General features: G+C 43.2%; 2 protein-coding genes across 3 annotated transcripts in view; one reads left to right on the top strand and one right to left on the bottom strand.

The window, feature by feature from the left end:
• The first annotated feature begins 1519 nt into the window (after positions 1-1519).
• On the top strand, positions 1520-18341 carry ace2 (angiotensin I converting enzyme 2). Its single transcript, XM_045207383.1, has 18 exons — positions 1520-1723; positions 2009-2167; positions 2545-2638; positions 3740-3886; positions 5535-5647; positions 9628-9733; positions 9882-9979; positions 10164-10336; positions 11129-11355; positions 11759-11903; positions 12132-12230; positions 14169-14291; positions 14408-14586; positions 14746-14804; positions 14917-15017; positions 15211-15327; positions 15628-15822; positions 17335-18341. The coding sequence occupies exons 1-18, from the start codon at positions 1532-1534 to the stop codon at positions 17447-17449; spliced, it is 2442 nt and encodes an 813-aa protein (XP_045063318.1). The 5' UTR covers positions 1520-1531; the 3' UTR covers positions 17450-18341.
• The window catches only part of LOC121562340, a 22348-nt gene continuing 15002 nt past the window's right edge, over positions 18064-25409 (bottom strand). Inside the window, exon 8 of one of the 2 annotated variants that reach the window (XM_041874637.2) lies at positions 18064-18282. In XM_041874637.2, the coding sequence (XP_041730571.1) occupies positions 18064-18282 (219 nt within the window). Of the gene's footprint in view, positions 18283-19365; positions 19744-25409 lie in introns of those variants that run through there. The other variant, XM_041874636.2, reaches the window with a different exon arrangement.

Below are 25409 nucleotides of genomic sequence, written 5' to 3'. Positions count from 1 at the left end.
CACTACTCTACCCTACCCTACACTACTCTACTCTACTCTACTCTACTCTACTCTACTCTACACTACTCTACTCTACTCTACTCTACTCTACACTACTCTACTCTACTCTACTCTACTCTACTCTACTCTACTCTACTCTACACTACTCTACTCTACTCTACTCTACACTACTCTACACTACACTACACTACTCTACTCTACTCTACACTACTCTACTCTACTCTACTCTACTCTACTCTACTCTACACTACTCTACTCTACTCTACACTACTCTACTCTACTCTACTCTACACTACTCTACACTACACTACTCTACTCTACTCTACACTACTCTACTCTACTCAACACTACTCTACTCTACTCTACTCTACTCCACTCTACTCTACACTACTCTACTCTACTCTACTCTACTCTACTCTACTCTACTCTACTCTACTCTACTCTACTCTACTCTACTCTACTCTACACTACACTACTCTACTCTACTCTACACTACTCTACTCTACACTACTCTACACTACACTACTCTACTCTACACTACTCTACACTACTCTACTCTACTCTACACTACAATACTCTACACTACTCTACTCTACTCTACTCTACTCTACTCTACACTACTCTACTCTACTCTACACTACTCTACACTACTCTACACTACTCTACTCTACTCTACTCTACACTACTCTACACTACTCTACTCTACTCTACTCTACACTACTCTACACTACTCTACTCTACTACTCTACTCTACTCTACACTACACTACTCTACTCTACTCTACACTACACTACTCTACACTACTCTACTCTACTCTACTCTACTCTACACTACTCTACACTACTCTACTCTACACTACACTACTCTACTCTACACTACTCTACTCTACACTACTCTACTCTACTCTACACTACTCTACTCTACTCTACTCTACTCTACACTACTCTACACTACACTACTCTACACTACTCTACTCTTCTCTACTCTACTCTACACTACTCTACTCTACACTACTCTACTCTACTCTACTCTACTCTACTCTACACTACACTACTCTACTCTACTCTACTCTACACTACTCTACTCTACTCTACTCTACTCTACACTACTCTACACTACACTACTCTACACTACTCTATTCTACTCTACTCTACTCTACACTACACTACTCTACTCTACACTAGTGCGAAGGGTTGGGCACGCACACGCACACACACACACACACCTCAAACATGTACATTGTTCACTGTCTCAGCGGAGAAGTTACAGTAAGATTTAGAAACTGTCAGTAACTTCAAAACAATGTTATAGTTCTAGAACAAAGGCAATGTCTGAGATAGTACCCCGTCTACCGTGTGATAGCTGGCTGGCCCACTGACGTACACTGTACCCTTCTATCAACCAATCTGTGTACGAAGGACAAGATACACCCTGGAGTTATGACTCTGACCAAAGGGCGAAGGCAGCCCTTAGAGTTAGATATAACTGAATAAGAAACTCTCAGTGTGGCCATCTGGGATATTCAGACAGGATGTCTATGACCAGGCTTCTTCTAGTGGGGCTGATTGCTGTGACCTGTGTGGCTACACAGTCAGACTTAGAGAGAAGGGCACAGGAGTTTTTGGACAGGTTTGATGGGAACGCTACTCATCTCATGTATCAGTATTCCCTGGCATCATGGGCGTACAACACAGATATCTCCCAGGAGAATTTAGACAAACTGGTGAGTATTCTGGTAGATTAAAGTGATGCTAATGAAAGGCAGAATTCAAAGCCATCTTCGGAGACCCCTTATTTGACCACCAAGACTGGGGGACCACAAGACTGAATTGAGAAACCCGGTGGATCTATGGTTCTGGTTTTGAACAATGTTAATAATGGTATATTGCTGTCATTTTTGGATTGGTAGGCTACATTGCAACACATAACTCCAGACAGACAACTATTTATTTTCCATTGTCTATTGTAATCTAATGTAATTTCTGTCAACATTTTGTTATGGTTTCAGGGTGTACAGAGTGCAATCTGGGGAGAATACTACAGCAAAGTATCGAAGGAGTCTGAGAACTTTCCAATCGATCAGATCAGTGATCCATTGATCAAACTCCAGCTGACTTCACTCCAGGACAAGGGCTCTGGGGCCCTGTCCGCAGACAAAGCCGCACATGTAAGACGCAGTCTTTTACTGCTGTCTTTGATATTTATTTTCTTGATTTGAATTATTTAACCATTTAAAAGCACAATTCACCAACATGTGGGTACAATGCATTTCAAATCATTTACTATAGCACTGAGAAGAGAAAGGACTTATTTCCATTGTGGTCCTCTTTGTGTTCACATGTAAGAGCTTTTCTTTCTGTCCGCATTTCATCTGTTAGTCTGACTGGTCTTCTGTTAATATAACCAATATAACCAATGTAATCATTAGACTAAGGCCAAATACTGTACGAAGGCCAAATACTCACGGGAACAGGCTAGTCAATCATTGTAATAACACAACATAACATAACTGGTTTGTGTTGCTGTTGTTGTATTTCCTGTCAGCTGAACAAAGTGATGAATGAGATGAACTCCCTCTACAGTACAGGCACGGTGTGCAGGAAAGACGACCCCTTCAACTGTCAAACTTTGGAACCAGGTAAACGGCTGACTCCCAAATGGCACCAGTAGGGCTCTGGTTAAAAGCAGGGCACTATGTAATGAATTGGGTGCCATTTACAAAGTACCAACTGTCAGCTCAGCTGTGGCAACCTTACTTTACGACCGACTGCCACCTATAATGGACGTCCAAGGTCATTGACTGTCTCAAATGGCACCCTATTCCCTATATAGTACACTACTTTTGACCAGGGCCCTAGTAGAGTCAAACGTAGAGCAAAATATAGGGTCAAAAGTAGTGTACTATATAGGGTCAAAAGTAGTGCACTATATAGGGTCAAAAGTAGTGTACTATATAGGGTCAAAAGTAGTGCACTATATAGGGTCAAAAGTAGTGTACTATATAGGGTCAAAAGTAGTGCACTATATAGGGTCAAAAGTAGTGTACTATATAGGGTCAAAAGTAGTGCACTATATAGGGTCAAAAGTAGTGTACTATATAGGGTCAAAAGTAGTGTACTATATAGGGTCAAATGTAGTGTACTATATAGGGTCAAAAGTATTGCACTATATAGGGTCAAAAGTAGTGTACTATATAGGGTCAGAAGTAGTGTACTATATAGGGTGAAATGTAGTGTACTATATAGGGTCAAAAGTAGTACACTATATAGGGTCAAAAGTAGTGTACTATATAGGGCCACAAGTAGTGTACTATATAGGGTCAAAAGGAGTGTACTAAATAGTGTACCAGTGGGATGCAGACCCTAGACTTCTATAAAACTGTATGTCTCAAGACTACTAGTCACTCTGTCAGATACTGCAACAACAAAAAGCCCTGCCGAAAAACAGCCCTAATTCTGAAGGAATAGTATTTATTGTAAAAGGTGTCTCCTCAGCTTCAGGAGATGGTGCTTGGTTGTCTTGGTGAGGGAGATGGCTTCAGAAATCTGAGGTCAGACAGTGGTTTGATGTTGTGTATGAAAAAAGAAACCCCAGCTCACTGATATTGCTGTATGCGAGGATATATACAGGAATGCCAAGAATACAAGGGAACGGACAAGAATACTGGTGTGCTGGAGTTTCTATTTCAAATATGAACTACCCTTTTTTCAACTGGTTTACTGCTGTGTCTAATGTCTAGGGCTGGAGAGTGTGATGGCCAACATGGACAGTGACTACTATGAGCGTCTGCATGTGTGGGAGGGCTGGAGAGTAGAGGTGGGGAAGAAGATGAGGCCTCTATATGAAGACTATGTGGACCTGAAGAATGAAGCTGCCAAACTCAATGGTAGACCTACTACTGTACTATACTACTACTACTACTACTACTACTTCTGATACTACTGCTACTACTACTACTACTACTACCACTACTACTACTACTACTACTACTACTACTACTACTACTACTACTACTACTACTACTGATACTACTACTACTACTACTACTACTACTGCTGATACTACTGCTACTACTACTACTACTACTACCATTATACTACTACTGCTGATACTACTAATACTAATACTACTACTACTGCTGATACTACTACTACTACTACTACTACTACTGCTGATACTACTGCTACTACTACTACTATTACTATTACCACCATTATACTACTACTACTACTACTACTACTGCTGATACTACTACTACTACTACTATTACTACTAGTACTACTGCTGATACTACTACTACTACTACTACTCCTACTACTACTACTACTACTACTACTACTACTACTACTACTACTACTACTACTACTAATATACTACTACTAATACTATACTACTATACTACTACTACTACTACTACTACTACTACTGATACTACTGCTACTACTACTACTACCACTACCACCCACCACCACCACCACCACTATTAATACTATTATAATACTATACTAATACTACTACTATACTACTACTACACTACTACTATACTACTACTGTTATTATAATGCTATACTACTAAAACTGCTACTACTAATATACTACTACTACTACTACTATACTGCTACTACTACTGCTATTATTACTACTATAGTCCTACTGCTAATATTACTACTACCACCACCAATACTACTGCTACTACTACTACTACTACTACTACTACTACTACTACTACTACTACTACTACTACTACTACTACACAACTACTACTACTACTACTACTACTACTACTACTACTACTACTACACAACTACTATACTACTACTACTACTACTACTACTACTACACAACTACTACTACTACTACTACTACTACTACTACTACTACTACTACTACTACACAACTACTACTACTACTACTACTGCTACTACTACTACTACTACTGCACTACTACTACTACTACTACTACTACTACTACTACTACAACTACACAACTACTACTACTACTACTACTACACAACTACTATACTACTACTACTACTACTACTACTACTACTACTACTACAACTACTACTACTACTACTACTACTACTACTACTACTACTACTACTACTACTACACAACTACTATACTACTACTACTACTACTACTACTACTACTACTACTACTACTACTACTACACAACTACTATACTACTACTACTACTACTACACAACTACTATACTACTACTACTACTACTACTACTACTGCACAACTACTACACAACTACTATACTACAACTGCACAACTACTACTACTACTACTACTACACTTCTACTAATACAACTACTACTACATTTACATTTACATTTACGTCATTTAGCAGACGCTCTTATCCAGAGCGATTTACAGTTAGTGCATACATTATTATTTTTTATTTTCATACCCCATGGGAATCGAACCCACAACCCTGGCGTTGTACTACTACTACTACTACTACTACTACTACTACTACTACTACAAACCTGTCCAACTACTACTACTATATCTATCTCCACAGGTTATGAGGACTACGGAGATTACTGGAGGTCCAACTATGAAACGATCGATGACAGCCCGTACAACTACCCCAGGGGCCAACTGATGACCGATGTGAGGCGCATTTACAAAGAGGTACGTTGTCGATTGTTGTGGTGCTTCAATTACGCTGAGCTTTGCTCACATACAAATTCAATATTTTGAATGTAGCAAAAACACTGTTAATAAAATATTACTGATACTATTTTGTATTATTGGATGTATTTGTTATTGCATATATTATTGTACTGTCCAGTCAGGGTTGTGTAGGTTACTTTCTAAATGTAATCCGTTACTAGTTACCTGTCCAAAATTGTAATCAGTAACGTAACCTTTGGATTACCCAAATCAGTAATGTAATGTAATTACTTTCAGTTACTTTTAGATTTCCCCTTAAAAGGCACAGGTTAGTGTTTTTCCTCATGAATCTTGTTATGGAGGCAGCTCTACAAAGTGGTCACTAGTTGGCACAGCCACAAAGTCATAAAACCTGATTTTAAACCTAACCCTAACCTTAACCCCAACATTAACCACACTGCTAACACCTAATGTCTAACCCTAACCTTAAATTAAGACCAAAAGCACAAAAAAGTCATACATTTTTACAATATAGCCAATTTTGACTCTGCAGCTGGTCCATCTAGCTGAAACCCCTCAGTTCTGCCTCCAGGACAAGACTCATCCCAATAAACGTCAACCTGCTTAAGAGGCATTAGAAGAAGACAAAAATGAATATTACCAATTGAACAACATCCATTGCAGGATAAATCAATGTTAGAGTTCACATAGCTCACCATAAACGCTCCCGAGTGGCGTAGCAGTCTAAGGCACTGCATCTCAGTGCTGTATCAATGGGAGTCCCATAGGGCGGCGCACAATTGGCCCAGCGTCGTCCGGGTTTGGCCGGTGTAGGCCGTCATTGTAAATAAGAATGTGTTCTTAACTGACTTACCTAGTTTAAAAAAAGGTTGAATAAAAAAATATATGGATTTAGCATTTTACTTTATGGGTTGGTTATGTAGGCTTCTTCTAACCCATTGCTTTCTACTACAGATAATAATACGATTAGGCTATATCTTTACATAACAAAAACACCAGTCTGTCAGATTTCCAATCATTCCAATTAATAGAATTCCCATTGATCTTAAAGAATAGGTCTTGGAAATATGGAAATATAGATTAGTTAAATAGTTTTTTCCTGAGTATAACCCAATAACTAAGGACTAATTAGCCTACTCTTGCTGTTTATGATTTTGTTGTCATGGACGACTGATTGGGCTCCCTTGTGGTCTTCTTAAATGCAACTCGTTTTGTACAGTATGGAGCACAATACCACGGGGGAGTTGAGAAGTGAGGAACTCCCTCAAACTTTTATTCCATAGGCTGGAATCCGCAGCTGTTGCAAGAACGCATTTTATACTGGCAGTATACTCTGGGGGCGTATTCATTACGCAGATTCTGTTGCCAAACGTTTCTTAAACGGAAGCAAACAGAACGAAACGGGGAGGGACCTACCTGAATTTGTCCAATAGAAACTCTCGTTTTGCTCTGTTTGCTTCCGTTTCGTTCTTAAAAGGTAAACGGTTTCTTTAATAAATACACCCCTGGTCGCAAAAACAATGATGGATAGGCAGCTTAAACACATATACATTTGTGAACATCCATCCTCATTCACAACATCCACAATCCATAAGGCGCAAATAGCTAAATGAGAGAGCAGCAGTGTGATTCAAATCAAATCGGTCACATACACGTGTTTAGCAGATGTTATTGCGGGTGTATGGAATTGAGCAATGGAATTAAGAATATATAAATATATGGACAAGCAATGTCAGAGCAGCATAAACTAAGATACAGTAGAATAGTATAGAATACACTATATACATATGAGATGAGTAATGCAAGATATGTAAACATTATTAAAGTGACTAGTGTTCCATTTATTAAAGTGGCCAGTGATTTCTAATCTATGTATATAGGCAGCAGCCTCTAATGTGCTAGTGAAGGCTATTTAACAGTCTGATGGCCTTGAGATAGAAGCTGTTTTTCAGTCTCTCGGTCCCAGCTTTGATGAACCTGTACTGACCTCGCCTTCTGGATGATAGCGGGGTGAACAGGCAGTGGCTCGGGTGGTTGTTGTCCTTGATGATATTTTTGGCCTTCCTGTGATGTGTTGGGCAGACCGCACCACCTTCTGGCAACCCTCAGCCGCGGGCTGTGCAGTTGCCGTACCAGGCGGTGATACAGGCCGACCGGATGCTCTCAATTGTACATCTGTAAAAGTTTGTGAGGGTTTTAGGTGCCAAGCCAAATATCTTCAGCCTCCTTAGGTTGAAGAGGCGCTGTTTTGCCTTCTTCACCTGTCTGCGTGGGTGGACCATTTCAGTTTGTCAGTGATGTGTGTACGCCGAGGAACTTGAAGCTTTCCACCTTCTCCACTGTGGTCCCGTCTATGTGGATAGGGGGGTGCACCCTCTGCTGTTTCCTGAAGTCCACGATCATCTCCTTTGTTTTGTGGATGTTGAGTGAGAGGTTATTTTCCTGGCACCACACTCCCAGAGCCCTCCCCTCCACCCTGTAGGCGGTCTCGTCATTGTTGGTAATCAAGCCTACTACTGTTGTGTCGTCTGCAAACTTGATGATTGAGTTGGAGGTGTGCTTGGCCACGCAGCCATGAGTGAACAGGGAGTACAGGAGGGGGCTGAGCACGCACCCTTGTGGGGCCCAAGTGTTGAGGATCAGCGAAGTGGAGGTGTTGTTTCCTACCTTCACCACCTGGGGGTGGCCGTCAAGGAAGTCCAGGACCCAGTTGCACAGGGCGGGGTTCAGACCCAGGGCCTCAAGCTTAATGATGAGCTTGGAGGGTACTATGGTGTTGAATACGGAGCTATAGTCAATGAACAGCATTCTTACATAGGTATTCCCCTTGTCCAGATGGGATAGGGCAGTGTGCAGTGTGATGGCGATTGCATCGTCTGTGGATCTATTGGGGCGGTAAGCAAAGCAAAGCACTCAAAGCACTTCATGATGACAGAAGTGAGTGCTAGGGGCTATAGTCATTTAGTTCAGTTACCTTTGCTTTCTTGGGTACAGGGACAATGGTGGCCATCTTGAAGCATGTGGGGACAGCAGACTGGGTTAGGGAGAGATTGAATATGTCCGTAAACACTCCAGCCAGCTGGTCTGCGCATGCTCTGAAGACGCGGCTAGGGATGCGGTCTGGACCGGCAGCCTTGCGAGGGTTAACAGGCTTAAATGTCTTACTCACATCTGCCACGGAGAAGGAGAGCCCACAGACCTTGGTAGCGGGCCGCGTCGGTGGCACTGTATTATCCTCAAAGCGGGCGAAGAAGGAGTTTAGCTTGTCTGGAAGAAAGACGTCGATGTCTGAGACGTGGCTGGTTTTCCTTTTGTAGTCCGTGATTGTCTGTAGTCCCTGCCACATACGTCTCGTGTCTGAGCCGTTGAATATGACTCCACTTTGTCCCTATACCGTAGTTTTGCCTGTTTGATTGACATCAATGCGCTATGTAGCCTAGACGTCAGTAATAAGTGATATCCGTATCGCCCGGTAGGCTACACCACTGCTGTCGTCCTTACCTCCAAGCGTTTATTCAAATTGGATAATCTTTGGATGCCGACATAGTCATAGTTTAGAATGTAGCCTACAAAAGCATATTCCTGCGATCCATCTAACGCATTTGGTGTGTCATAATAGTGGTCTCTGACTTGTTGTCAGACTCGCTCAGGTGGAACCAAAAAAATGTGCGCCTAATTTCAATGATGATTTGAATGTCATTGAGAAAACAGAAAGGTGTCAAATAATTTTTTCGCATTCTTTCTGAATTTCAAAATAATCCTAGAAGTAATCATCTAGTTTTTCAAAAGTATCTGTAATCTGATTACAAAAAATGGTAACATAACGGATTACAGTTAGAGCTTTTTGTAATATGTTATATGTATAATCAGTTACTCCCCAACCAGAATGATTTCTTTGCAAATCTGACTTGCCACATCAAAGATATCGTGTTTTATATGTTTTATTGCACACCACCAACTCTATTTTGCCTTTCCAGATCCTCCCCCTCTACAAAGAGCTGCATGCCTACGTGAGGTCTAAACTACAGGCCAAACACCCTGAACACATCCACCCAGAGGGGGGCCTACCTGCACATCTACTGGGTAACATCACCGGACAGGGCTCAGGGAGACCTACTGTGTGCCAGCTTTTGCTCCAACACTGCTGTAACATGACTGATTCAGCTTATGAAGTTATTCTCTCTCTCTCTCTCTCTCTCTCTCTCTCTCTCTGTCCAATTCCCTTTTTCAGGTGACATGTGGGGAAGGTTTTGGACAGGTCTTTATCCCATCTCAACCCCTTTTCCAGAGAAAACAGATATTGATGTGACCGACGCTATGATCGCACAGGTTGAGTGAAAATATATTATGATCTGCTATTTTATGTATCCAATATAACCTTGAAAATTGTAGAATAGGAATTGTGGGTTGGATCTGAAGGAAACAAGTGTGACTTTAATAGGGACTTCTGTTACTTTCAATTCTTACCTCCTAATATACAGTATGAGTTAAACACCTTTTCTGTCATTCCCAGAATTGGCCTGAGGACAGACTGTTCAAAGAAGCAGAGAAGTTCTTCATGTCGGTGGGTCTGTACAAGATGTTTGATAACTTCTGGAATAACTCTATGCTGACGAAACCTACTGATGGCAAGAAGGCAGTGTGTCACCCTACGGCCTGGGACATGGGGAACAGAGAGGACTTCAGGTAACAGGAAGCATGTTCATACTGTATTTAGCCCTGGACACGCAGTGAGTAGAGCCCTAGGGAGGGACAGAGAGATTGCATGTACTAGCCACTAATAAAAACATTCTGGATATAGAACTCATATCATGTTGTTAGTCACAGCAGCATGTCATAAAGATATGAAGGAACTCTGTTGTGAAACATAAATCATCAAGGTAAAATCCACAGCACATGGAACTTCTTTTCAAAATGCTGTACACACGTAGAATGAATTCTGAGGGAGTTTCTTATTTTGTAGACTATACCCCCTTACACCCAGCATCAACCATTAATGATTAAATATGAATCACTGAACGCTGAACTTCTTCAACTTATTATACTGTATTATACTCTATTACACTGTATTACACTGTATTATACTGTATTGCACTGTATTATTATTCTCTATAACACTGTATTATACTCTATTACACTGTATACTGTATTACACTGTATTACACTGTATTATACTGTATTATACTCTATTACACTGTATTACACTGTATTACACTGTATTACACTGTATTATACTCTATTATACTCTATTATACTCTATTACACTGTATTATACTCTATTACACTGTATACTGTATTACGCTGTATTACACTGTATTACACTGTATTATACTGTATTATACTGTATTACACTGTATTACACTGTATTACACTGTATTATACTGTATTACACTGTATTACACTGTATTATACTGTATTATACTCTATTACACTGTACTTCCCTGACTTCATCTACTTCTCCAATTTCCCCATTTCCAGGATCAAGATGTGTACGGAGGTGAACATGGACAACTTCCTGACAGCGCACCATGAGATGGGCCACAACCAGTACCAGATGGCCTACAGGAACCTGTCCTACCTGCTGAGAGACGGGGCTAACGAGGGCTTCCACGAGGCCGTGGGGGAGATCATGTCCCTGTCCGCTGCCACACCCAAACACCTGAAGGCCCTGGGTCTCCTGCCAAGCGAATTCGTTGAGGACAAAGGTGACACCTGAGTCAGGGGTAGGGGCAAGTAGTGGTACGAGCAAATCTAGATCTGATAACAACAGTTAGACAACAGTTGTTGTTGTTGTTGTAGCTAGTCTATGGAACAGCAGAGTTCCACCTGAACAGCTGAGTCTGGACCAGGGCAGGCAGGAGTAAATCTACATGTATATCTGATGAGGATAATAGACACTGAGTCAGACCGTGTTGTTGTTGCTTTTGTTTCACGTTGTTTCATCAAAATGGCTCCTCTAGTGACTTTCATGTCCCAAATGACACCCTATTCACTATGAAGTGCCTTACTTTCGACCAGAGACCACTACACCCTATTTCCTATATAGTGTAAACATTGTGGACGAAGCCTCTCTGAAACAGCGCTTCTTTCTCATCCTCCCCTTTGCAGAGACTGAGATCAACTTCCTGATGAAGCAGGCCCTGACCATCGTGGCCACCCTGCCCTTCACCTACATGCTGGAGGAGTGGAGGTGGCAGGTCTTCCAGGGGACCATCCCCAAGGACCAGTGGATGCAGCGCTGGTGGGAGATGAAGTAAGGAAGGACCTCTCCTGGAGCTTCTTCAGCTTGTCATAGGTCATAGGTCATAGCTTATTTAGCTTTAGGTGATGGGAGATAAAGATTCATAAACAATATATCAGTGTTCTATATCAATGTAAAGAAGGACCTCTAGTGGAGGCCTGTTGTTTTTACCTCATAGCTGGTTTAGCAACACAGTCTAGGGACATTACAATGCTAACTTGATGCTAACTCTGTTACCAGGAGGGATATGGTCGGTGTAGTGGAGCCCTTACCCAGAGATGAGACATATTGTGACCCGCCTGCTCTGTTCCACGTGTCCGGAGACTACTCCTTCATCAGGTCTCATTTCAATACCCCTCACATCCAACCATTCTCAATACCCCTCACATCCAACCATTCTCAATACCCCTCACATCCAGACATTCTCAATACCCCTCACATCCAACCATTCTCAATACCCCTCACATCCAGACATTCTCAATACCCCTCACATCCAGACATTCTCAATACCCCTCACATCCAGACATTCTCAATACCCCTCACATCCAGACATTCTCAATACCCCTCACATCCAGACATTCTCGTTGTAATGCCGTATCTGTCTTTTTGCAGATCTGGGTCCAATAGCAATCGAGGTGCGCTTGATTTAGTTTGGAATTTGCATTTTTGGGACTATTAAATTGGTTCCATTGTTCTTGGTAAACTAAATCAAGCTTAGCTCAAGTATTAGAACATATGTAACTATGTACAGTACATGTATAAGGAAGGACCTATCCTAGAACTTCTTCAGTGTGTCATAGGTCATTTAGCTTTAGGTGGTGGGAGATGAAGACGCATAGATATGTATTTGACCCAGGACGGTCTCTGTCTGTCATAGATACTTCACCAGGACATGTACTGTATTTGACCCAGGACTGTCTCTGTCTGTCATATATACTTCACCAGGACATGTACTGTATTTGACCCAGGACGGTCTCTGTCTGTCATAGATACTTCACCAGGACATGTACTGTATTTGACCCAGGACTGTCTCGGTCTGTCATAGATACTTCACCAGGACATGTACTGTATTTGACCCAAGACTGTCTCGGTCTGTCATAGATACTTCACCAGGACATGTACTGTATTTGACCCAGGACTGTCTCGGTCTGTCATAGATACTTCACCAGGACCTGTACTGTATTTGACCCAGGACTGTCTCGGTCTGTCATAGATACTTCACCAGGACATGTACTGTATTTGACCCAGGACTGTCTCGGTCTGTCATAGATACTTCACCAGGACATGTACTGTATTTGACCCAGGACTGTCTCGGTCTGTCATAGATACTTCACCAGGACCTGTACTGTATTTGACCCAGGACTGTCTCGGTCTGTCATAGATACTTCACCAGGACATGTACTGTATTTGACCCAGGACTGTCTCGGTCTGTCATAGATACTTCACCAGGACATGTACTGTATTTGACCCAGGACTGTCTCGGTCTGTCATAGATACTTCACCAGGACATGTACTGTATTTGACCCAGGAGTGTCTCGGTCTGTCATAGATACTTCACCAGGACATGTACTGTATTTGACCCAGGACTGTCTCGGTCTGTCATAGATACTTCACCAGGACATGTACTGTATTTGACCCAGGACTGTCTCGGTCTGTCATAGATACTTCACCAGGACATGTACTGTATTTGACCCAGGACTGTCTCTGTCTGTCATAGATACTTCACCAGGACATGTACTGTATTTGACCCAGGACTGTCTCGGTCTGTCATAGATACTTCACCAGGACATGTACTGTATTTGACCCAGGACTGTCTCGGTCTGTCATAGATACTTCACCAGGACATGTACTGTATTTGACCCAGGACGGTCTCTGTCTGTCATAGATACTTCACCAGGACATGTACTGTATTTGACCCAGGACTGTCTCGGTCTGTCATAGATACTTCACCAGGACATGTACTGTATTTGACCCAGGACTGTCTCGGTCTGTCATAGATACTTCACCAGGACATGTACTGTATTTGACCCAGGACTGTCTCGGTCTGTCATAGATACTTCACCAGGACATGTACTGTATTTGACCCAGGACTGTCTCGGTCTGTCATAGATACTTCACCAGGACATGTACTGTATTTGACCCAGGACTGTCTCGGTCTGTCATAGATACTTCACCAGGACATGTACTGTATTTGACCCAGGACGGTCTCTGTCTGTCATAGATACTTCACCAGGACATGTACTGTATTTGACCCAGGACTGTCTCGGTCTGTCATAGATACTTCACCAGGACTATCTACCAGTTCCAGTTCCAGAAGGCCCTCTGTGAGGCGGCTGGCCACTCTGGACCCTTATTTAAGTGTGACATCACCGACTCTAAAGCGGCCGGGGACAAGCTCAGGTACTCTTATTAAATCTGTTTGTTGTTGCGTCTGTCATGTCTACTTCTAATAATGCCGAATGGCCAATGAACAAACAAACAAACACGTAAACAAACAACCAAATCTCATTTTACAGGACGATGCTGGAGTTTGGGAGGTCAAAGTCGTGGACCAGAGCCTTGGAGACGATTTCAGGAAATGCGAAGATGGACTCCGCCCCTCTCCTGGACTACTTCAAGGACCTCCATGTTTGGCTGACAATAGAAAACAGGAAGAACAACAGGACGCCAGGATGGAGAGCAGCTGAGGACCCATGTGAGTACCTATAGAGTAGTGTCCCTATCCATACTAGGACACTATCTAGTATGCATAGTCAATACATCGCGTCATACTAAGTTGTATGAAATTTTAGATATAGTAAAAAATATTTTATTCTATATATAATAATGCATCTCTTTTTTATCTGTTCAACAGTCTCAGAGAATGCCTACAAAGTGAGGCTGAGTCTGAAAGCAGCTATGGGTGACAAGGCAGTGAGTACACTAAACTGAATTTACTGTGGTTGTAAAACAGCTCCACTACCTTTTCATTTGGACAATCTCATCATGTAATCCAGTTGAGTTTACTTCATATTTTCTCTTCCAGTACACTTGGAATGCCAATGAGATGTACCTGTTCAAAGCAAACATGGCCTACGCCATGAGACAGTATTACCTTGAGGTCAACAAGACGGCAGCTCTTTTCACGTAAGTGTTTCACAATAAAAGTCCACAGGTTGCTTCACAATAAAAGTCCACCCAGACATCACTCTCGGCTTTGCTTCTCTTTATGAGGTCATTCACTCCCATCACATTCCAGCATGAAAACGTATATTTTGGATCAATATTATCTATTTGAATCTTCTTGTGACACCACCTCTTTTTATGACCTTTGCCCCAGGACAGAGAACATCCACACCTACAGGGAGACAGCCAGAATCTCTTTCTACTTCGTGGTGACTGACCCTGCCAACCCTGCCATGGTCATTCCCAAAGCTAAAGTAGAGGCTGCTATCAGGTAAAGGAGTCAACCCTTGAACATGAGCTGATTACACATACTAAAATGCACTTTGCCCAATCATATCTGCCAAACTGATGGAGTGAGTGATACCACAGGACTGTCTGAAACAGATTGAGTAATACCACTTTGTGTAGCATTCTTGATGCGGTTTCTGAAACTACAGCCATAAACAAAGTTGTATTTTTCCCCCAGCATTCATTAAATCCTCTTATGGGTGTTTTATTCCAGTATTTGTACTTGAAACACCCCTAACATTACCCATAACCCCATGACTCAAGCCATCGTCCATCTCACTAGGTTGTCCAGAGGTCGAATCAACGACGCATTCAAACTGGACGATAACACTCTGGAGTTTGAGGGTCTCCTAGCAACGCTTGCCCCGCCCGTGGAGCAGCCGGTCACCGTCTGGCTGGTGGTGTTTGGGGTGGTCATGGGACTGGTGGTCTGCATGGGCTGTTACCTCATCATCTCTGGCTTCAGAGACAGGAAGAAGTGAGTCTGGGCTGTATTCATAATAGGGTTGATCATATCTGGCTTCAGAGACAGGAAGAAGTGAGTCTGGGCCGTATTTATAATAGGGTTGATAATCTCTGACTTCAGAGACAGGAAGAAGTGAGTCTGGGCCATATTAATAATAGGGTTGATCATCTCTGGCTTCAGAGACAGGAAGAAGTGAGTCTGGGCCGTATTTATAATAGGGTTGATAATCTCTGACTTCAGAGACAGGAAGAAGTGAGTCTGGGCCATATTAATAATAGTGTTGATCATCTCTGGCTTCAGAGACTGGAAGGAGTCTGGGCTGTCTTCATAATAGGGTTGATCATCTCTGACTTCAGAGACAGGAAGAAGTGAGTCTGGGCTGTATTCATAATAGGGTTGATCATCTCTGGCTTCAGAGACAGGAAGAAGTGAGTCTGGGCCGTATTTATAATAGGGTTGATCATCTCTGACTTCAGAGACAGGAAGAAGTGAGTCTGGGCCATATTCATAATAGGGTTGATCATCTCTGGCTTCAGAGACAGGAAGAAGTGAGTCTGGGCCATATTCATAATAGGGTTGATCATCTCTGGCTTCAGAGACAGGAACAAGCGAGTCTGGGCCATATTCATAATAGGGTTGATCATCTCTGGCTTCAGAGACAGGAACAAGTGAGTCTGGGCCATATTCATAACAGGGTTGATCATCTCTGGCTTCAGAGACAGGAACAAGTGAGTCTGGGCCATATTCATAACAGGGTTGATCATCTCTGGCTTCAGAGACAGGAACAAGTGAGTCTGGGCCATATTCATAATAGGGTTGATAATCTCTGGCTTCAGAGTCAGGAACAAGTGAGTCTGGGCCATATTCATAACAGGGTTGATCATCTCTGGCTTCAGAGACAGGAAGAAGTGAGTCTGGGCCATATTCATAATAGGGTTGATCATCTCTGGCTTCAGAGACACGAACAAGTGAGTCTGGGCCGTATTCATAACAGGGTTGCAAAATTCTTCCAACCAGGATTTCTGGAAAAACAGGGAATTTGGGCAAAGTTACTGGAATTTTGCAACCCTTTCATAAAGCATCCCAGAGTAGTCATACTGATCTAGGATCAGGTCCTCCCTGTCCCTGTAATCGTATTCATTATGATCTAAAGGCAAAACTGATCCTAAGTCAGCGCCAACTGTGAGACGCTTTATATTGTTGTTTTAAGGAAGTGAACTTTGTTGTTTTACGGAAGTGAAAAGAGTGAAGAGAGAGGTTCAAATACAGTTTGAACCAAACTTAATCCTGAACTCAAATCATGAACTTAAATCCTGCAATCTAGTCAAGCTAAATCAACAACTCCTCAAGTATTTGACACATGTATTCGACCCAGGTCTGGAATAGACAAATTAATTGCGTCATAACTGGCAAAGTGTGAGAGGTTGTTAATAAAACGTTGAAAATGTATCTTAAATTGCTTGAATGAACATGACACATATAGTTCTTCTTCTTCTTCTTCTTCTTCTTCTTCTTCGTTTACAGGAAATCCGCAGCGAAAGCTGAAGAGAAAGCAGAGAACCCCTACGAAAACGAACCGGTTGGGGGCGTGACCAACAAAACATTTGAGAGGGAAGAGGCTGAACAGACAGGATTCTGAGTGTCAGTATGAAGGTTTCAGACCATCTGACAGATCTGAAAACCCTACAGCACAGCTCTTTCAAGTCCAACATTAGAAGTTGGATCGTTTGTGTAAATTATGTACATGGATCAATTCAAGACATTTGTATAGTGTTTTAGAATACTACATTTTATTCTAAATAAAAATATTTAATGAAAGGCACAGAAAAATAATAGAAAAGCATTAATCATCTGACTAAACTACCAATAATTGAAAAATACACAAATAATGATCATTTGTTTGTATGATACATATCTACTTATCTCTGCAATAGCAGAATAACAGGTGCATTATTGCATTTCACATACATATTGTAATATCAGTATACCTCCATACATATTGTAATATCAGTATACCTCAATTTCTCTATATTCAATTCATCTACAGTACATTTATGGTAGTCAGTTTAGTCCACTCAGCAATCCTCATTGTTTTCCAGGGATTCCTGGGATCAATACAAAAATACAAATTACATGGTATAAAATGTTGGTATGATATGATGGTATGAAATGATGGTATAAAATGATGGTATATAAAAAACTATAGAAACTACATAGAGTAACATAACATGCAGAAACAACAAACCCTCTCCATCATGTATGGATGACAAAGAAGAATGACTGGTCCCCTGTCATCCCCTGGGGTTTCCCCAAATCTACTTTGGTCTCGTTAGAAGTGTGGATGAACCAGCCCTGGCAGTAGGCGGACTCAAACCGACGCTGTCTGCTCATTTCAGCCTTCATGTAGAAGACAAACGGCTGGATCTCCTCATCATCCTTCCTGATGCTTTTCAGTCTATGTTTGTCACAAGCCTGAAAGGACATGTACAGGTTAAAGCTATCATTATTATTATAAAACTATTCAACTACAATACGTTTTAGTCCTTGTGCACATCTATCTAAATATGCTTTTCAAGCCTGAAAGGACCTGTACAGTATGGGGTAACACTATTCACTGCTCGAATTCAACATGAACAACATGGAATAACAATAACAACATGAAATAACATTAACAACATGGAATAATATTAACAACAGGGAATAACAATAACAACATGGAATAATATTAACAACATGGAATAATATTAACAACAGGGAATAACAATAACAACAGGGAAAAACATTAACAACATGGAATAATATTAACAACAGGGAATAACAATAGTCCTTGATCTCATTTCCTTTACTCACTACTATGAAGTTATTTGAAAAATATGCAATTGCTGGTGAACTAAAAATACATCTAGTAGCAATTATAATGAACCATCTTAATTCTTAATCCTTAAGAGTCTATTGACGCACCCGTGCGTGCGTTAATCTAGTGAACATAATAAAAATATCCCCATCAAAATCCGTCAGTTTAAGCTAGAGATATTTGCATGGGCTTCGTCTCAATCCACCACATCCGCCTATGTTGCCCTTCCGCATCTGCGGTGGAAGGGGGCCGAGCTCCAGCTGTGTTTGTCAGACCATGAGACATCCCGAAAATCGGTCTTCTCACAAAAACGTCTGTAGCATCTGAACGGTTTGGCCCTACTAACTCCATGGCAAGTTGAGACTCTCACGAACACTATGGTGTTCTCCGTTTTGCTTTACGGCCCCCACACGTGTCACAGGACTCGTCTGAAGGTAACCCATACAATTTTTTATTTTATTTATTGTTTTATTTTTTTGTCATTTTAGCAGACGCTCTTATCCAGAGCGACTTACAGGAGCAATTAGGGTTAAGTGCCTTGCTCAAGGGCACATCGACAGATTTTTCACCTAGTCGGCTCGGGGATTAGAACCAGCGACCTTTCGATTACTGGCCCAATGCTCTTAACCACTAAGCTACCTGCTTCCAAATGAACGGAAGTATGGAGGTAGTTTTGTGCCAACAAAAATAAGCGGTTAAATGTGTCCAAAAAAACAAAGATATTTCCTGAGCTTTCTTATATCTCGTAGATATAGGACAGACCACTTCAAAACAATGACGGTATAAAATGATGGTATATAAAAAAAACTATAGAAACTACATAGAGTAACATAACACGCAGAAACAACAAACCCTCTCCATCATGTATGGATGACAAAGAAGAATGACTGGTCCCCTGTCATCCCCTGGGGTTTCCCCAAATCTACTTTGGTCTCGTTAGAAGTGTGGATGAACCAGCCCTGGCAGTAGGCGGACTCAAACCGACGCTGTCTGCTCATTTCAGCCTTCATGTGGAAGACAAACGGCTGGATCTCCTCATCATCCTTCCTGATGCTTTTCAGTCTATGTTTGTCACAAGCCTGAAAGGACTGAAAGGATGTGTCCAGGTTAAAGCTATCAAAACCTTATTCCTTATAATTTTTGGACTGTCTTTCTTACCATTTATGAATGTGTTATTCAATGTGTTTCTATGGGCTATAGTAGTAAAGGCAAAGTTCAATATGTTATCAAATCTTTTTAATAATTATTTTATACCTAAAGGGGTCTTAAAATTCAAAATAAAATAGCTAAATTATCCATGGTATGACCATCTTAAAACAATTCCATATGTTAGTTTAGTAGATCCTGGATGAAATGTTGTGTGAAGGTAAACCCAGGGATGATCCTGGATCAAATAAGGTACATCTGGGTGAGAACTACCAGATTATGTGTTTAAAAGGTATTACTATGTATTCCGGGTGCTAGACCCAGGGTAAATATCCCTTTATTATACTGTTTAGAAATTATTTTATGACCTGAACTTAAATACATGCAAATTATGTGAATACCAAATGCAAATATGCCCGAAGGGTTCGCCTAAAAATGTAGTGCCCTCTTTATGTCTCGTGGAACTGAAATAGTGAAAATTCGCCCAAAGGTCTTGCCAAATTTGTAAAATATATAACAAATCTGTTAAAAACCACGGGAGCCTCTAATTATAAAGAACAGGCTGTTGAGTCTGAAGACAAATGGTCACCGGACTACCACAAGGTGAGTAAATGGAGCACTTTCATAAATCGCAAGTTCGTGGACACCATGCCAAAGGGTGGTTCCCTGGACCGAGCAAGAATCAAATGCTGCCACAAAAAGACATTTGAAATGAAACACGATAGGAACCGTGACCAATGCCCGCTGACAGTAACATTATTTTCCAGTTTGGCTAATTTGAAACACCAGTCTTCCGGTGGTTGAATCTCACAAACACAACATGCAAAAACGAGATGAGGAACTGGAGTCCCAAAGATCTCCTGACAGTACACGCTCCACACTCCGTAGCAGCAATTGTGACGCGGGGGTAGCTGCATTGTTAGAAGCTGTTTCGTTACCTAATGCTGGTGCTATTATTAAACGTGCTGCCCACACTTCTGGGGCCAATTCTGTTACGAAAGGGAACGCCAGTGCTGACATGGCTGCGAAAACAGCAGCGGCCATGGTTCCTCCTCCCCTCACAGGATTCACCCATGGTGACTGTACATACTTATACTGATGTTGTTAAGTGGTGTTGCTGATACCGTTGAAAAGTGGTGTTGAATGTCTGTAGGCTGTAAACCCGACGACAACCTGGCACCTGTACTCCTCCCCTATCTTGCACACATGTAGTATCATGGAACGACGTGTCCAAGGGGGATTTTAGGAATGTGTAGGAAAGAATGGTATTGTCCCAAATTTGGCCCGATTTGCGAAACACTTGTTAAAAACTGCCAGATCTGTATGAAACACAATATGAAAGCAACCACTCCAGTTACTGTGATGGGAACCAGATCACCATCAGCTTCAAATCAAATCAAATTGTATTTGTCACATGCACCGAATACAACATGTGTAGTCCTTACAGTGAAATGCTTACTTACAAGCCCTTAACCAACAATGCAGTTTTAATAAAGAATACACACACATACATATATATATACACACACATATATATATATATACAGTGAGGGAAAAAAGTATTTGATCCACTGCGGATTTTGTACGTTTGCCCACTGACAAAGAAATGATCAGTCTATAATTTTAATGGTGTTTATTTGAACAGTGAGAGACAGAATAACAACAAAAAAATCCAGAAAAACGCATGTCAAAAATGTTATAAATTGATTAGCATTTTAATGAGGGAAATAAGTATTTGACCCCCTCTCAATCAGAAAGATTTCTGGCTCCCAGGTGTCTTTTATACAGGTAACGAGCTGAGATTAGGAGCACTCCCTTTAAAAGTGTGCTCCTAATCTCAGTTTGTTACCTGTATAAAAGACACCTGTCCACAGAAGCAATCAATCAATCAGATTCCAAACTCTCCACCATGGCCAAGACCAAAGAGCTCTCCAAGGATGTCAGGGACAAGATTGTAGACCTACACAAGGCTGGAATGGGCTACAAGACCATCGCCAAGCAGCTTGGTGAGAAGGTGACAACAGTTGGTGCGATTATTCGCAAATGGAAGAAACACAAAAGAACTGTCAATCTCCCTCAGCCTGGGGCTCCATGCAAGATCTCACCTCGTGGAGTTGCAATGATCATGAGAACAGTGAGGAATCAGCCCAGAACTACACAGGAGGATCTTGTCAATGATCTCAAGGCAGCTAGGACCATAGTCACCAAGAAAACAATTGGTAACACACTACGCCGTGAAGGACTGAAATCCTGCAGCGTACAACCTGGTGCGCATTAGGGAGGGAGATGAGTGGAAGACAGCATTCAGTACCACCTCGGGTCACTATGAGTACCTCGTCATGCCATACGGTTTAATGAATGCTCCTTCAGTCTTCCAATCATTTGTGGACGAGATTTTCCGGGATTTGCATGGACTGGGTGTAGTGGTGTATATTGATGACATTCTAATATACTCCGCTACACGAGCCGAGCATGTGTCCCTGGTGCGTTGGGTGCTTGGTAGACTGTTGGAGCATGACCTGTATGCGAAGGCGGAGAAATGTCTGTTCTTCCAGGAGTCCATCTCCTTCCTGGGACATCAGTTGTCCGCGTCAGGGGTGGAGATGGAGATTGACCGCGTTTCAGCCGTGCGTAATTGGCAGACTCCCACCACGGTGAAGGAGGTGCAGCGGTTCTTGGGTTTTGCCAATTACTACCAGAGGTTTATCCGGGACTTTGGACAGGTAGCAGCTCCCATCACCTCCCTGCTAAAGGGGGGCCCGGTGCGTCTGCAGTGGTCGGCTGAGGCGGACAGGGCGTTTAGACATCTGAAGGACCTGTTCGCCTCGGCTCCGGTGCTGGCACATCCAGATCCCTCTTTGGCGTTCCAAGTTGAGGTGGATGCGTCCGAGGCTGGGATCGGTGCTATACTGTCTCAGCGCTCGGGTACGCCACCAAAACTCCGCCCCTGTGCTTACTATTCTAAGAAGCTCAGTCCGGCGGAGCGCAATTATGACGTGGGGGACAGGGAGCTGCTAGCGGTGGTTCAAGCCCTGAAGGTGTGGAGGCATTGGCTTGAGGGGGCTAAACACCCTTTTCTCATTCTGACTGACCATCGTAACCTGGAGTACATCCGGGCAGTGAGGAGACTGAACCCTCGCCAGGCTAGGTGGGCTATGTTTCTTACCCGATTTGTATTTAAGCTCACCTATAGACCAGGGTCACAGAACGCTAAGGCAAACACCCTGTCCCGACGATATGACACAGAGGAGAGCTCCATTGAGCCCACTCCCATACTTCCGGAGTCTTGTCTGGTGGCACCGGTGGTGTGGGAGGTCGATGCGGACATCGAGCAGGCGTTACGTGCCGATCCTACTCCCCCACAGTGTCCAGAGGGACGGAAGTACGTGCCGCTCGAGGTTCGTGATCGATTGATATATTGGGCTCACACGTCACCCTCCTCTGGTCATCTTGGTATTGGTCGGACAGTGCACTGCCTTAGTGGGAAGTACTGGTGGCCCGCTTTAGCTAGGGACGTGAGGGTTTACGTTTCCTCCTGCTCGGTGTGCGCCCAGTGTAAGGCGCCTAGACACCTGCCCAGAGGGAAGTTACAACCCCTACCCGTTCCACAACGGCCGTGGTCTCACCTATCGGTGGACACTACGATCTTGGTCGTTGTGGATCGGTTTTCTAAGGCCTGCCGTCTCATTCCTATGCTAGGTCTCCCTACAGCCCTACAAACTGCTGACACCCTGTTTACTCACGTCTTCCGGCACTACGGGGTGCCTGAGGATATAGTGTCTGATCAGGGTCCCCAGTTCACCTCTAGAGTCTGGAGGGCGTTTATGGAACGTCTGGGGGTCTCGATTAGCCTTACCTCAGGTTTTCACCCTGAGAGTAATGGGCAGGTGGAGAGAGTGAACCAGGATGTGGGTAGGTTTCTGAGGTCCTATTGCCAGGACCGGCAGGAGGAGTGGTCGGGATATATCCCCTGGGCAGAGATAGCCCAAAACTCACTCCGCCACTCCTCTACTAATCTTACGCCTTTTCAGTGTGTGCTGGGTTATCAGCCGGTCCTAGCACCCTGGCATCAGAGCCAGATCGAAGCCCCTGCGGTGGATGAGTGGTTTCGGCGCTCGGAAGAAACATGGAACGCTGCGCATGTCCATCTGCAGCGGGCTATCAGGCGGCAAAAGGCGAGTGCCGATCGCCACCGCAGTGAGGCTCCGGTGTATGCACCGGGAGATCGGGTCTGGCTCTCGACCCGAAACCTGCCCCTTCGCCTGCCCTGCCGGAAGCTGGGTCGGCGGTTTGTGGGGCCATTTAAAGTCCTGAGGAGATTGAACGAGGTATGTTATAGGTTACAACTGCCCATTAATTACCGCATTAACCCCTCATTCCATGTGTCTCTCCTCAGGCCGGTGGTAGCTGGTCCACTCCAGGAGAATGAGGTACGAGAGGCTCCTCCGCCCCCACTAGACATCGAGGGGGCTCCGGCGTACTCAGTCCGTTCCATCTTGGATTCGAGGTCTGCAGTATCTCGTGGAGTGGGAGGGGTACGGTCCGTAGGAACGGTGCTGGGTCCCTAGGAGGGACATCCTAGATCCCTCCATGTTGAGGGATTTCCACCGGAGTCATCCGACTCGCCCTGCTCCGCGTCCTCCTGGCTGTCCCCGAGGCCGGGGTCGGCGCACGGCTGGAGCCGCGCGTCAAGGGGGGGGGTACTGTCACGGATTCAGCAGAGGCTGCTCCTCCTCCTTGCTCGGGCAGGCTTCGGCGTTCGTCGTCCCAGGAGTACTAGCTGCTGCCGATCGATGTTTCGGTGTTTGGTCTTTATTGTTTACACCTGTTTCCCATTATGTTGTATTTTATTCCCTATATAACCCCCTGTCTCTCATTGGTTATTGTGTGTGATTGTTCTTTGTCATTCCGGCAGTTGCTTTGGTGTGCGGGTTATTGTGTTTCCTCCCTGTTTGGAGGTTTGTTGTTTTTGTACTCTTTTTACTGTGTTCAGTAAAAGTACGTTGCCAGTCGCTCGGTGTCCTGCGTTTGACTTCGCTGACCGCATACACGTCGCGTGACAACTGAAGTAGTATTTTACTGGGTGACTTTCACTTTTACGTCACTTAATTTTCTATTAAGGTATCTTTACTTTTACTCAAGTATGACAATTGGGTACTTTTTCCACCACTGCTGTTTGGTTATCATCAAACTCAGAGGAGAAAGACAGTTAATCTGTTTGGTTATCAATCCACACAACCTGTGAAGAGCATGGTGAGTTTGCTTCCCGTCGACTTCTTCTTCTTCTTCTTCTTCTTCTTCTTCTTCTTCTTCTTCTTCTTCTTCTTCTTCTTCTTCTTCTTCTTCTTCTTCTGTCTTCTCTAAGGGGACATTCCTTAGATTCAGGAGTTTCGGTTTCTTCAGTAGGGGTCTCCCCTCTAGATTCAGTGGTGCAGGATGCGGAGGGGGAGGGGTTGCTAGCACATCACCCCTCTGTCTTTCCTCTACGCCTGTGATGGCGTTTTTGTTTCCTCCCACTAGGAGGTGGAGGTTCTGGAGCAGGAGGATGCCCATCAGAAGGGCCAGGAGCATCGTGGACTTTTACCCTTTACTTGATGGT

The sequence above is a fragment of the Coregonus clupeaformis genome, chromosome 24 (assembly GCF_020615455.1).
Source record: "Coregonus clupeaformis isolate EN_2021a chromosome 24, ASM2061545v1, whole genome shotgun sequence".
Classification (NCBI taxonomy): domain Eukaryota; kingdom Metazoa; phylum Chordata; class Actinopteri; order Salmoniformes; family Salmonidae; genus Coregonus; species Coregonus clupeaformis.
This window is presented reverse-complemented; position numbering and strand designations above follow the sequence as displayed.